This window comes from Fragaria vesca, linkage group LG4, assembly GCF_000184155.1.
Source record: "Fragaria vesca subsp. vesca linkage group LG4, FraVesHawaii_1.0, whole genome shotgun sequence".
Taxonomy (NCBI): Eukaryota; Viridiplantae; Streptophyta; class Magnoliopsida; order Rosales; family Rosaceae; genus Fragaria; species Fragaria vesca.
In genome coordinates, this window is record NC_020494.1 from 6,712,529 (window position 1) to 6,726,828 (window position 14,300).

Here is a 14,300-nt window from a genome sequence, read left to right on the forward strand (position 1 = left end):
TCATTGACCTGACTAAATGGGTGCTAACATTTTATGACTTTATTTTTTGTTTATTGATTTCGGTGTGTTCTCATTGATCATATCTTTTGGTGTGACAATACTTCTGCTAGTGCTCTAGTCTTTCATTCTATTGTTGTACTGGCACATCAACGTTGAGGAATACTGTGTACTTTTGTTTTGTTTGAATCAAGCCTATAGGACGAATTGGTATATTCATCCAAACATGGTAATATCTCCGTCAACAAACCCGAACTCAACTTCCACCTTAATCTTCATAATACGACTCTTCCAAGTAGTTCGGTCGAATTCCTTCATATCTTCAAGGGTGCTTCCCACCATGCACATGAGTCTATGTGAACGAAAAACCGGAGGAACCTCCAGCAGGGTAATCCAGTAGGAGGACGTCACAAGGGGAACCTCTTCAACGTCATCATACTCGGGTAGGGCAACTGGTGGGCAATTAAAACCCCAAGAGCCACCTTGGCAAGCCCTGATTTTGTCGCTCGGATCTGTGAAGATGATTAGCACCGGGCCACCGTCAACCGGTTCAATCTTAACTTTCACAACGAGTTGCCAAGCAGTCTTGAACATACCCATGAAATAAGTAGTAATTTAAGTCCACCGTCTCCTTCCCCCTATTAGAGCTAAAGAGGATGTAAGTCTCACAACCATATTGACATCGATATCCTGATTATCTTCTATCAGAAACTTGTGGAACCGTTGTTTCAAAAAAAAAAAAAAAACCCTAACCCTAGGATAAGAGGAGAGATCATTGCTGAACTAATCGTACCTTTGATCGGTTGCTAACTGGAGTATCCTGTCACTGAAAGACGATAGTAGAGGTATAACTACCATACTATTGGCATCCCTATACAAAATAGAAGATGTGTGAGCAAAGAAGTTCTAATTTGATTAGAACTTGTTTTTGTATGATTTAATATATATGATTGCTGTCCCGTTTTGATAATTCTTCATTATGCTTGAGTTTTGGGGATGATTATGTGTCTTGATTGAGAATATTGCAGATGATATTCTTTAGTGTAGTTGAGTCCTAACTTGGTTCGGATCTCACATGTGATTACTATGTGATTAGATAAGAAAGGAAGGTCTATTGTGAATAGGTCTATTTGACATTTGTATCTAGGTTAATTGATACAGGGAGGCTGCCTGAGGAAATGAATCCTAATTTATTTAGGATATTCTTTTATGATTTAATATATAACATGTTGTGATTTATTATGTGATTTGATACTTATTAGAATTTATTTTTGGACAGCTATTAGGGTTGTTGGCGCAAGGATATTAGAGAAATATATAAGAGGCGCAAACCATTGTTTGAGATTATTTTTGCACGCTTAGCGTTTGAAAGAGAGTTTTTTATTTCGCTACTCATCTGAGTGCACAAATTCAACTGTTCCTTGTTGAGTTGAACTTGTTGTGTGTGTGTGATTGTGATTCTTTTGTGTGTTGAGAGAAGATCATTGAAGAAAGAAGAAAGAAGAAAGAAGAAAGAAGAAGAAGACGTTTTGCCTAGAGATAGGAATTTGTAATAGTATAGGGTTTACAAAGAAGTTGTAAGACTACAAAAATTCATCTAGCTGAGTTCGTTTTTTGAGCTTGTGCTCTGCTGTGATTTTTTCTCTATTTTGAGGTTTTTACACAACATAAAAAATCTGGTGTTCTTGTTAACATTTTGTCAGTTCGTCGAGGATTGAAATAGTCGTTTCAATCCCTATTTCATGTTTCAATACCTTTAAATGGTACCAGAGCTGGTGCTGGAACAGTCTAGCAGATCCAAGGGAAGATGGAACGTGACTCACATAGCTCGGCAGTTAACACCCCTCCTTGGTTTGATGGTGAAAATTATTTGGATTGGAAGATTATGATGCAATCATTCATGTATGCTCAAGATGATCTCTGTTAGTATGTTATTGAAGTGGGATGGACCAAGATGATCTCTGCTTCACGTTTCAGTACTTTTACATACCATAATCCTATTAATAAAGGAAATATGCGAGTTTATTAAGGGAAGTGGAATCCACACTCCCCAAATTGAAATCCAAACTCTCATTTTCTATTTTTAGTAACTTAAATTTTGTCTTTAATGACTAAATTTTTTTTATTCTTATGAGAATAATGACTACAAATGGAAAGCGAGAGTGTAGATTTCAATTTAGGGAGTGTAGATTTCACTTCCTTTTATTAATTGTCCATCATAAACCGAAAATTGACGAGTTTGCCTTAAACATGTGTAGAAATTATGGACTTAAACTGTTGAGCAAGCTGTCGAATATCCTGAACCAACAAAATAATTCGGCAATGAGTCTAGATCCGATTGTTGATCAAGTATATGATGAGAAAGTTGATGTTAAAGACAAAAGACTAGCGTATCATCCGAAAAGTTTCTCCATAAAATCGGCTGCTGATCGTATGCATGCCTCTACTAGCTTATTCTCATGTTGCTATTCTTAAATTGATGCGGAAGTTACGAATGCCCCCTAAAGTCAAAATTTTCTCTTGGTTGCTGCTTTGTAATCGATTAAAAACCAGAGAACGTCTACATCGTTTTAAACCTACTATTTCTAATTTGTGCCTTTTTTGTAATACTCATAACGAAACTATTGATCACCTTTTCACTCAATGTCCTCAATTTATACAATCATGGCATTTCTCTGGCATTCTGATTTCTCTTATTCAGATTAATCTTTCTTTCATTGACTGGTTAGATTCCTTAAGACTCCATCCTCATAAACGAATTTTACTTCCAAAATCTTTAATTATGTTAGCCCATGCTATTTGGAAAGCTCGCAATGCGTCAATTTTTCGTGACACTCTCATTCCTCTGGCTTCTGTTGCTTTTACTACTGTAAATAATTTGCAAGCCTGTTTACAAGCTAATCCCTGTTCCTCAAGCACATTCTCTTTCTAGAGCTGCATGTATCAAATGACATCCTCCTCTAGCCAACACGCTTAAAGTAAATATTGATGGTTATGTTCATTCTTCCTCTCAAGCAGCTGCTGGCGGGTTTGTTGTAGAAAACTCTGAAGGAACCCCAATTCTTGCCACCAATAAATCTTTGGGTCTTATGGACATCCTCCTTGCTAAAGCTGTGGCGCTTCGTGATAGTCTTCATGAACTTTCTCTCCATATATATATATATATATATATATATATATATATATATACCCACTTAGCCAATCATAGCTGAAGGAGATTCCAAACTTCTCATTGATGCTCTTTGTGGACGTACCCATGTTCCTTGGCGTATTAAGTTTGTGGTTAGAGATGTTTTGAGTTTCTCTCAACATTTTTCTTCTATGACCTTCCATCATATCTGGCGTGAGGCTAATTTCTTGGCCGATAGTTTAGCGTCGCTTGGCCATTATGGTCGGAAGTCCGAACCCTTCTATTTGGTTCTCTTCTTTACCTTTATCCTCGAGCATTGCCTGCCAACTTGATTTTTTAGGGGCGGAGTTTCTTGTGGTTTTGTGTTATAATTTTTCCATTTCAATAAAAAACAAAAAAGACTAAAAAAAGACTAGCATATCAAAAGGTTGACTTGGGTTGGGTTGGGTTGGGTTGGGCTGTTTGTTTAATACAAAACGACCCGAAAAGAACAAGTGGCCCAAGGCGTAGGTTAGACCCTAAATCGATCCGATCCGACCCTTTAAGAGATTGTGTTGTTTGAGAATTGAGATCATCATCTCTCTCCTGGTTCCTCTTCAACTTCTGGGCTCCTCTTCTCTCTTCAACCAAAATCATCATCAGGTTTCATTCGCTGTCAATTTCTTTCATCCCCATATTCTGCTTCTATCTGTGATTGCTCCTTTTTCTGTGTTTTCTTTATTGGAATTCATTGTCTGATTTCTCTTGTTTGAATCGTCTTTATTCATTCTAGCTTTTGGGTGATTGTTAACTCATGCAAGATTCAAACTTTATGTTTTGAAATTCAAACGATAAATATATCTTGCTAGTTAGTTCGTGATTCAATACAATTTGTTTCAAAAAGAGCAATGCCACAATTTTTGAGCAATACATGAGTTTACTGGATCAACTCCTCTCCATTTGCAGTACCAAAAGGAATGGCCCAGTTCAATCTGAGGTTTTCTTAATCTTCTTGATCGAACCGGGATTCAAGAATGGGCCTTTCCCTTTGCTTGGCAAATGAAGATGAGCCTTATCAAACTTGTCAAGGTTCTCAGCATTGCATGGACTTAATCTATTGCATTATGATCTTCCCTTTAGTTATTCTATAACATGTGTGTTGAGCAGAAGTCTTTCATTTATGTTCCTTTGTTCACTTTTATCTCATAGTCTACTTATACAGAGAGCAATCCATGCTGTGTTGCCAAAAGCTTGACTGAACAATGACACTTTTCCACTCAGCACTAGTTAAACTTATGTTCATTTGACTTCTGTTCAAGTTTCTTATATAGAGAATATTTTCATATCTGCATAGTTGCATACTAAGAGTTTTCTATAGAATACACGAAAAGCCTCTGAAGACCATTACTCTGACTAGAATGTGCTTACTAATCTTGTGACTGGCAGGCTATTTATTCATTATGGTTTTAATTTTAATTGCTGCAGATTATGGAGGACATGGACATCGATCACATGGTCATACCTGACACGCCCCCACCTGAAAGATATGCTGCCAGACATGGTGTTTCCAGGGAACCTGCCAGTAAAGTCTTTAATTCTCCATTAACTAACAAGTTGAATAATTCAGACTTTGTTGATGAGAAATCACTGAATGGTTCAGGGGTCAAGGATAGATTCATCTATGAGAATGGTCACTGTAAAAGAGTTGTTATTCGTCCTCCGAGAAATCCCATCAATCTTGCAATTCAAAATGGCTCTGCAGAGGCTAATTCATCGGCTTCCGAGAATGCTCACCTCTTTAGGAGACCCGCAGTTGGCAGAAATTCCAGTTGTGAGAACAAACATTCTTCTGGGACCGAAAACTTGGACAGAGGAAAGTCCATAAGAATTAAAGCATTGTCTAAATCTTCTGCATATCCAGAAAACACAGAAGTTCTTGATTTAACTGAACAGAATGGTCAATCCCAGTTGCACCGAAAGGTATTTCCACATGGAAAATTAGATGATGTTGTTCAAGGCACAAGAAACCGGCAGATAATATCAGATGGCAGTTTTACAGATTGCTCTATAAATTATTTGGAGAGATCGAGATATGCCAATAATGCTAAAGAAAAAACAGTTGACAGTACATATACTGGTGTGGGTTTGCCGGTGCCTATGGGGAAAAGGATTGATCTGCCTACTGAGCCTCAACATAAAACAGAGCATCAAAAGCCCATGGCGCTTCATTCTTTTACCCTGCCAAGAGTCAGTGGCCAGAAAAGATTGGTAAGGAATGGTTGTATATCCCCACATAATATAGCAACAAGGTCTAAACAATTAGATGTAGAGAATAATACAAGTTCCAAGAATAATGACCACAGTCATGCTGTTGATGCGGTTTCCAGTGGTCCACCATATGTCATAGATGCAAATGATGTGGTCAATGAAGACAATATAAGGGAAAGAGCGAAAGGGAAAGGGGTAATGGTTCAACCTTCTAGACCAAGAGAGAATAATGCAAGAATTGTTGAAACATCAACCAGGTACTTTTGTTCAAGATGTTCTGAAGTAAATGTTATACTTGTTTTTGTTTAATGAGTAGCTTGGACTTATTTTATTCAATTCCTGTCATTCTACCATACATAGTTAATTTCCAAATTTCAAGAATTGTCTTTTGCCATCTTTTGTGTACTGCGTAGTTTGGTTTGTTTTATAACTCTTGTGTAATTTTTATGGCTAATGTCTTTGGCACTCCATTTTGCCATGTATTTTACCCTCTTGCACTCCCCTTAATGTAGTTAAGCTGATAGATAATAATGTTTATGGGCCAATGTTTTAGTTATTTTTAATTTTGTTAATTTTCACACTCCCCTCAATTTAATCATCAATCCAAGTGCCATAAACATTGTTTTATCTTTCAGCGTTCATATGCTCTCTTCACTTACCAAAATCTTTGAATCTGATGACATGATATGTTTTTGCCACAGTCTTCTGAATGATAATATCGAAGCTAATATAACCAGATATGTTGGCAAAGATATATCTGTATGCTCTGAAGGTGGCTGGAGAAGTACGCGTAATCATTCAAGGACATTAGATCCACTTTTATCTGACTCAGCTGAGCATCTTCCCAGAATAATTAGTGGTGCTGGAAACTTTGTAAATCAACATGGAAGCAGAGTAGGGAGGAAGGATACTTGGAAGGAAGGAAACTTTGTAAATTTTGCAGACGATTTGAATTCAAATCAATCAACAGTTGTATCTGAGCCAGGCCGGATGGCTGGACAACATCGTGAAGGAAAGAGAGTTATTAGAAGGGAGAAGAAACGGGGATTAAGTATGGGAAATCATGGTGAAGGCTCTACATTGGATATTATGGGAAATAATGTTGACTCCGACATTATGTTTCTTGGTTCATCTGATACATCTGAAAGTTCAAAATCATCTAGGATTCACAGACCTCAGTTTCAGGGAATGTTGAGGCCAGTTATTGAAGTTGATGAGTTGTCACCTGCCGCAGGTCCCTCTGACCCCCAAGGTATCAATTCAATGAGTGATGATTCAGAGGCCAAGGCAAGGCAGCTAGAAGCTGATGAGATGTTAGCACGTGAACTGCAGGAACAATTGTATCATGAGATGCCTGCTTTTGGTGGTGGCGAGGTTAGTGCATTTTACTAGAATTTATTTGTGGGTTTGTGCAGGTGGAGACAAGTTCTGAGTCTCTTTCACCACGTGTTCATAACTGTTCACCTTGTGGCAGATTGATGAACATCTAGCTTGGGCACTTCAGCGGGAGGAGAATGCTTTTACTACCTCATCTAGTGGAAGGCATAATATACCTGATAGTGTAAGTTAGCATCTTCATTTTCTGATATCTGTTATAGTATGATATCCTAGTTATAATTAATTTGGTCCTTATATCTAGTATATTAGATATATTACATTTACTGTTCTGTCAATCTGCCAGTGTCCCTGGCCTTTATTCCTATAATCTGAAAAAGGCAAAGGGTTGAATTTCTGTTAGAATGTTATTTTAAGAAAAGGGTTTATCTTATTGTGTTGTCTTGGAGGACCTCAGTTGAAACAACTTGTATGGAAACTGTGTATTGCGTGCAGGATTGTCTTCTCTGGAGATCCTCATGGCTGAAGTTAAATACATGATTCTTAGTCTGCCCTGGTGCAAATCATCTATAAGCAGGCCATAATTCAGAAATTCTGTCAATGATTTGCTTTTCCAGTATGAAATTTAGTGAATGTTCAATTGGGAGATAAAAGTGAGACATAAAAAAAAGATGCGAGATAAAGTTATTGGAAACATTTTCATATGAGTTCATTTGCTTTCTTTTTGAAGCGCATGCTAAATGATAGTAGATGAGGGTTATTATTCCTATAAAAATGATTTAGTTCCTTAGTAAGTGGGCATTAATATATAATGACTGCCTCAATTATGTTGTTTCTGGAAATATTTTGTGTTCTTATATGGTTTTATATTATGTAGAGAGGCTCCACGATATTGCATTCTCATAGACGGCCCCAGTCACAGCCTTCTCAAAATCCTTCAACTAGGAGAGGAGCCCAGGGTCGAGTTCCTAGCTCTTCTGCAGTGGCACAGTTAAGGAATCGCCTTCGCAACCAGGCTCCTAGAGTATCAAATAGAAGAAGGAATCTGCAAGGTCCTTTTCCTTCTGACATGGATCTAGACATGGTACTTGTATCCATCCTTTCTATTTTCTAGGGCCTAAAAAGTTCTTTTTCAAGTTACAGTCTAACTCTTAGTTTTGATTGTTTTGCGTTATGATTGTGCTCTCCGTCATCATATGCAGAGACTGAATATACTTGAAGCTTTGGAGACTGCTGTTGGGGATGTCGGAGATGTGGGATTGAATAATCACATGTTTCAACTTCAGCGAGATTTCACCGCGTAAGATTCTAGTTTTGTTTTCTATTTGTCTAGTGTATCTGTATGGCACAAAAAAGGCGCTGGTTATATTCACCAATTTCATACAGCCATGTTGAGCTCTGACATGATTAATCTTTATGACTTTGTTTGTGCCCAAAGTATATTTCTGTTTATTTGTTTTCAAATGTGTCTGTTCAAATTTCAGTTACCTTGTACCTCCTTTTTATTTTCTTGCAGCAATGACTATGAGATGTTATTGGCACTTGATGAGAACAATCATCAACTTGGTGGTGCGACAGCTAATCAAATTAATAATTTGCCTCAGTCTACAGTACAGGTAGGTGGAGTAGAACATGAGCAAGTACAGAAACATGATCTTAATAAATTTTTGTTTGTTGTAGTGGTCATGCACCCCATTTAGAGGTCTGATGTATTGTTTGTGGTTCCTTTGTTGTATAGACTGATGCCTCGGAAGAAGCTTGTGCAATCTGTCTTGAAACACCAACACTTGGAGAAACAGTTCGGCATCTTCCTTGCTTGCACAGATTTCACAAAGATGTAGGGATTTGCATTTTTGTTAGTTTTACTTTTTGGAAATGAAGCCACTAGGTAGCTCACTTTCTGTTTTTTTGGTTCTTGTATCTCACTCTTTTCCCTCCCTCCATTCTCAGTGTATTGATCCGTGGCTCAACAGAAAAACTTCATGCCCAGTCTGCAAATGTTCGATCAGTTAGCTTGTGCTGTGATTCAATGCTCAGGCCATCTTGTGAATTGTGATAACAGAATATCTTGCCAGTAGTCTTCTGAGGTGAGGTGTATTCATTTATGTTCTGCCTAAGCATGTTAATAGTAGCGAATATGAGTTTGATGAAGTTGTAGTATTATAGAATAGACTAGCACTGGAGAAATCATTAAAATTGGGAATATTAAGGTATCTAAACTATTGTCTAACAAATCAATTAACACCGGCCAAGCCTCCTCTCATTACCAATGAATGTCTGTCTGAAGAGTTCAAACACTGGCAAAGATACTTACAAGGATGGTAGACCTCAACATCTTGGCTTCGCTGTGTTATGTAGCAACACACCTGATAGGTGTGGGAGTGGGTAAGTTAGGGTCAACTTGTGGGTTATTTTTTCTGGCTTTCTTTTGTGGTTTGACATTTTTGAATCCTTAGGGGTTACCACTAATATAGATGCTATTTGACATAGAAGAGTTTGCGCCAATTCCTTGAAATTTGCACATATTTCAAAACATTTGATAGAAGCACCAGCAATTTGTCTACAGGATTACATTAGAGGACCTAGAAGTCACTAGTCTGACCTGTATTTAATTGAAAAGTTACTATTCACTTTTGCCCCAATTCAGTCTGTAGCTTCATCATACAGCCATGAGTTTACAAATTGTGATGCAAGGCTTCAAATTCCACATTTGTGATATTACTCTGTCAATGCCATTCTATCGAAAATGACATTCAAGTAGCACCTGATTTAAATTTTTTGATCTTCCAACTTTGTCATATTCCTCAGCAAGCCATCTAACTTCTCAGTTATAACCTTGGCTGCACAGGGTACAAACTACAACGGAAGCTCTGGACATCTATTTTGCCATTGGTAACAACTGATCTGCGCACCGAGGTGATTCGAGGATTTACGACAAGCTTTCAATGTGAAAGTCTTGATTTGTTAGTAAATCTGTAACTTCTAGCTATTGATTTTGGCAGTGTGAGGCAAGATGGCTTGTTGTATTGCATTCTTGTATTTTCTGCATCAAGCGAATGGGGCATTATGACATTAAATTGCAAGGTGATATTGTTCCTTGGTGGTGATTAAACCCTAGACAAGATCCAGGGTCTTCCAGGGAAAAACTGGTTGTGATTAGAGGATGTCGCGTTGCAATGAGTGGTGAACAATGCAATTCAGGCCAGGGGTGTAATATTCGAAAGGGCCCTATTCGAAATTCATGTACAAATATGATCGCTATTAGGACCTCTAGATTTACTCGATAAGCATCTCATGCTGTCTATACCTTTCTTTTTCTTTTGCACGCATGAGCGAGTGAGTCTTGTCAAAATGTACGAATTTTGCCAATAGAACCACTTTTTAGTCATATTTTTCGATCATAACCAACTAGTATCTAGATATATATGACATGATCATTTCTGCAAAACACACACACAGTCTTATCAAAAGGTACGGATTTTGCCAATAGAACCACTTTTTGATCATAGGATTTTGCCAATAGAACTACTTTTTGGTCATATTTTTTGATCATAGCTAACTAGTATCTAGATATATATGACATGATCATCTTTGCAAAGTCTTATCAGGTCCAAACTTCCTTATTTATTCGAAAGGTACGGATTTTGTCAATAGAACCACTTTTTGGTCATATTTTTCGATCATAGTCAACTAGTATCTAGATATATATGACATGATCATCTCTGCAAAATTTCAGCAAAATTGGTGATCGTTAAGGTATCGAAACTATATGATTACAATGAATGAACCAAATTTGTTCAACATGAACCGTTTGTGTAATTCACAGTTTTAAATACCTTAATGATTATCAATTTGGCTGAAATTTTATAAAGATGATCTACTTATATATACCTAAAAGATGAATAGTTGAGATGAGATGAGAAAATTTGATCAAAAAGTATGTCAATTAAGAAAATCCGTACCTTTTGAATAAATAAAAAGGTTTGTATAGTCTCGGCTATGGACGTCGGCACCGTTTTACGGTGCGGATTTCCCTCCGTTCGCCATCGTATGGCGCCAACGAGGGCGCGCTTCCACCCCAACGGACTCCAGCAGCTACCTCGACCATTTTCCATCCCCGGCGAGTCCGCCGAATTCCAGTTTTCCGGCCAGATTGACTTTGTTTGAAGTTTTGGGTGATCTGGCTGGAAAACTGGAATTCGGCGGATTCGCTGGGGATGGAAAGAGGTCGGGGAAGCTGCTGGAGTTCGCTGGGGTGGAGGCGCAACCTCGCCGGTGCCGTACGGTGGCGAACGGAGGAAAATCCGCACCGTAAAGCGGTGCGGACGTCCGCCTTTCGCCACCGTACGGCATTGGCGAGCACCGGCAACGGTGCGCCTCCACCCTAGCGGACTCCAACAGCTTCCCCGACCTATTTTCATCTCCGGCGACTCCGCCGAATTCCAGTTTTCCGGCCAGATCACCCAAAACTTCAAACAAAGTCAATATGGCCGGAAAACTGGAATTCAGCGGACTCGCCGGGGATGGAAAGAGGTCGGGGAAGCTGCTGGAGTCCACTAGGGTGGAGGCGCGGCGAACCGAGTGAAATCCACACCGTAAGGCGGTGCCGACGTCCGTATCTGAAATGGATTGTGTATATATATATATACAGGGCCCTTCCACTAAAGGATCCCTTATTATGACTTATATGAGAGATTGAGCATTAGACTAACTTTTCGATCACATTTTTCAATCTTAACCATTCAGTTTTTAGGTCCTAATATGTAGATCACTTATGCAAAATTTCATCCAAATTGATGATCGTTAAGGTGCTCAAAACTGCAATTTTCATGAACGGTTCAGGATTGGCAGATTTGAACCGTCCATTGATTTAAGCTAATTCGAAGCCTTAAAGATCACCAATTTGGCTGAAAATTTCCAGAAATGATCTACTCATATATACCTAGAGGTTGAATGGTGGAGATGTTGATATGTGATCAAAAAGTTGGGCTAATGCTCAATTCCTCATATAAGTCATAATAAAGGATCTCTTAGTGGAAGGGTCATATATATATATATATATATTTATGGAGGAAATTGTGACCATCTTTTTTATGTTTTTTAATTGATTCTGGACTAAAAAGTTGGCAAGTTTCAAAACTCTCGAATAAATCTTTGTTAATGTTTGAATTTTTTGGTTGTTTAGTTGATCGATAAAATCAAGAAAGAATATTTCAGATCTAGTTTCAAGCATAAATGATTGCCAATCATGAAATAATTGCTTTTGTTGATCCATGAAAGGAAATTTCATCGTATAAAGGTTTCTCCTAAGGAGATTTTCGTTTGATTCAAGATGTTTATCTAATTTAGAATAGTTGATTCCGAAAAGTTGGTTAAGTGTGCTTAATTGAGGATTTAGTGGGGGAGTAACTAAAAAATCAAAAGCAGTAGGAGAATTTGATCTTCATCTGTTACTGAATTGTTTTGAAGTTCATTTTCTGTATAATTTGGGTAACTAACTTGAGAAGTAGTTTTGATGTTTTTAATTTTAAGCTTTTGCAATTCTTCTTCTAGTTCTCTGATCCTGATATTTTTAATTTCTTTATCTAGATCAGAATCTCGTCTAGACATTGTTTCAGCTGTAGTGGAACCAGCAAATGAATGTCTAGCAGTAGCAAAAGAATGTCGTGAGGAGTTTCATACCTCTTGAATTCTTGAGTTTTGATTTATTCGAGAGTTTTGAAAATTAATTCTTACTGTGCCATCATTAAACTGTTGAATACAGTCTAAATCAGAAAGACTATGTTGTGCATTAGATGGTCGATTCTCACTAGTGAGAGACCATTCAGAAGGAAGATGGACATCTGACCATCTGATAGTGTGAGGGATAGTAATATTGGCGTTTTCTTGACTACTTTGAATCAAGAGAGTATGGTTTTTGGGACTTTTACTAATGGCTTGGAAATTCATGTTTGTGCCGGTGACTTTATAATGGATTCTATAAATTAAGGCTAAAAGTTGGGTTCCTTCAAGGACATGGTAACCTGAAGTTTTAATGTTGAGAGTTAAAGCTTTTAAGATATGAGGATCACTGAGGCTAATAGTAAAATCTGGGTAGCAATTAAAATGAACTGGACCATTAAACAGACTTGACTCAATTAATCCAAGGGTACTGTCATTAAAATCAGTAAACCTTGCATCTCTTAAACATAAAAGAATGGAGGCATTAAGACCTTTTCTAGTTAAAGGCTTGACGCCAATTTGAACTAATCCAATATGGAGGAAATTGTGACCATCTTTTTATGTTTTTAATTGATTCTGGACTAAAAAGTTAGCAAGTTTCATGTTGTTTACTAAGGGCATAAACTTGTTCTACTGATTTAATATGGTGTTCACTTTTGAATGAAGCTAGACTCCATTTTTCTTATAAATTTCATGACTAGGAACTCTGGGAATATTCCAGTCATTCATATCTATGTTATCGTTTGACTGATACTCTATTTGTTCCTCGTTGACTATATCTGGAATCCTATTGAGGGAGGACCTAGACGAACTAGAAGTGACTGAGTTAGATCTAAAAAGTCGACTCATTTTGGGAAAAGAAGAGAAAACAAGACCGAAACTAAAAAGATAGGAGGATTTAAGATCCTTGGCTTAAGACCCTAAAGACTAGTACTCGCTCTTCTCCGCTCATGCCTCAACTGGGACTTAGTGTTTGGATCTGGACTTAATGTTTGGTTGGAGAGAATAACAGGCTTAAAAGGAAGTAAGAAAAAGAAAATAAAACCAAAAATCTTTAAAATTAAGGGAGTTTACTCAAAATTTCACAAAATTAGTAAAGTAGATAGATCAACTCAAGATCCACTCCTAGGCGGTAGTCCGCCACCTGGGGATTGAGGAGATAAGTAAAATTAACAAGAAATAAACTCTAGAACCACTCCTAGGTGGTAGTCCGCCACCTGGGGTTGGAGGGTTTTGAATGAATAACTATATCAGGCCGTTTTGGCTCTGATACCAAAACACGGAAGCAAATAAACACTGGAAACATTTGATTTTACTGGAGAGAGAATGGGAAGAGAGGAGAGGAGAAGAAGAGAAAAAAAATGAAGCCTACCACAAATGAAGCCGGAGGCCTCTATAAATAGAGATTACAAAAGTAATGAATAGTAAAAAGTGACTGTTGGTGAATAGTAACTTGTCTGCAACTGAGTAACTGTTGGTCATGTGAATTACTGTTAAAGAATAGTGGATTGTCTGTCACGTGAATAACTGTTGATTTCGGTGGAAAAGCTGACTGAGATGGTCTTGACTGGAATTAATCAAACTCGACATAAGGGTCTTGACTATCTTCATAATCTGCCCATCTTTTTGGTTGATTGGGGGAACTTTGATTACTGTGTGATGATGAATCTGATGGAGAATGTTCTTCGTCATCATCTGTAGATAAATTTGCTGCTTCTTGTAGTAACTGCTTTGCTAATTCTTTTAATTCTTCTGCTTTGGAAAATGAAGATGAACTGGAGGCCTTTTTCTTCTGGGAAGAGAATGGTGACTGCTTTGTCTTCTTGGAAGAAGATGGTGACTGAGGAATTGGAGATGTTAACTGCGAGAT

At 37.8% G+C, this 14,300-nt stretch overlaps 1 protein-coding gene across 1 annotated transcript; it reads left to right on the forward strand.

Annotated features, from left to right (window-relative positions):
- Positions 1-3,686: 3,686 nt before the first annotated feature.
- Positions 3,687-9,922, forward strand: LOC101292007. Its single transcript, XM_004296589.1, has 11 exons — positions 3,687-3,769; positions 4,592-5,631; positions 6,076-6,748; positions 6,849-6,935; positions 7,587-7,793; positions 7,912-8,009; positions 8,226-8,325; positions 8,448-8,546; positions 8,660-8,796; positions 9,558-9,625; positions 9,712-9,922. Exons 2-9 carry the CDS (start codon positions 4,595-4,597, stop codon positions 8,720-8,722), a joined length of 2,364 nt encoding a protein of 787 aa, XP_004296637.1. The 5' UTR covers positions 3,687-3,769; positions 4,592-4,594; the 3' UTR covers positions 8,723-8,796; positions 9,558-9,625; positions 9,712-9,922.
- Positions 9,923-14,300: the final 4,378 nt, after the last annotated feature.

What these genes read in the sequence shown, in the direction of transcription:
- LOC101292007 (XM_004296589.1), top strand. Translation starts at nt 4,595, where the DNA reads ATGGAGGACATGGACATCGATCACATGGTCATACCTGACACGCCCCCA. An exon ending in ATTGTTGAAACATCAACCAG is followed by an intron (nt 5,632 to 6,075) that starts GTACTTTTGTTC and finishes TTTTTGCCACAG; the next exon opens with TCTTCTGAATGATAATATCG. An exon ending in TGCCTCAGTCTACAGTACAG is followed by an intron (nt 8,326 to 8,447) that starts GTAGGTGGAGTA and finishes TTTGTTGTATAG; the next exon opens with ACTGATGCCTCGGAAGAAGC.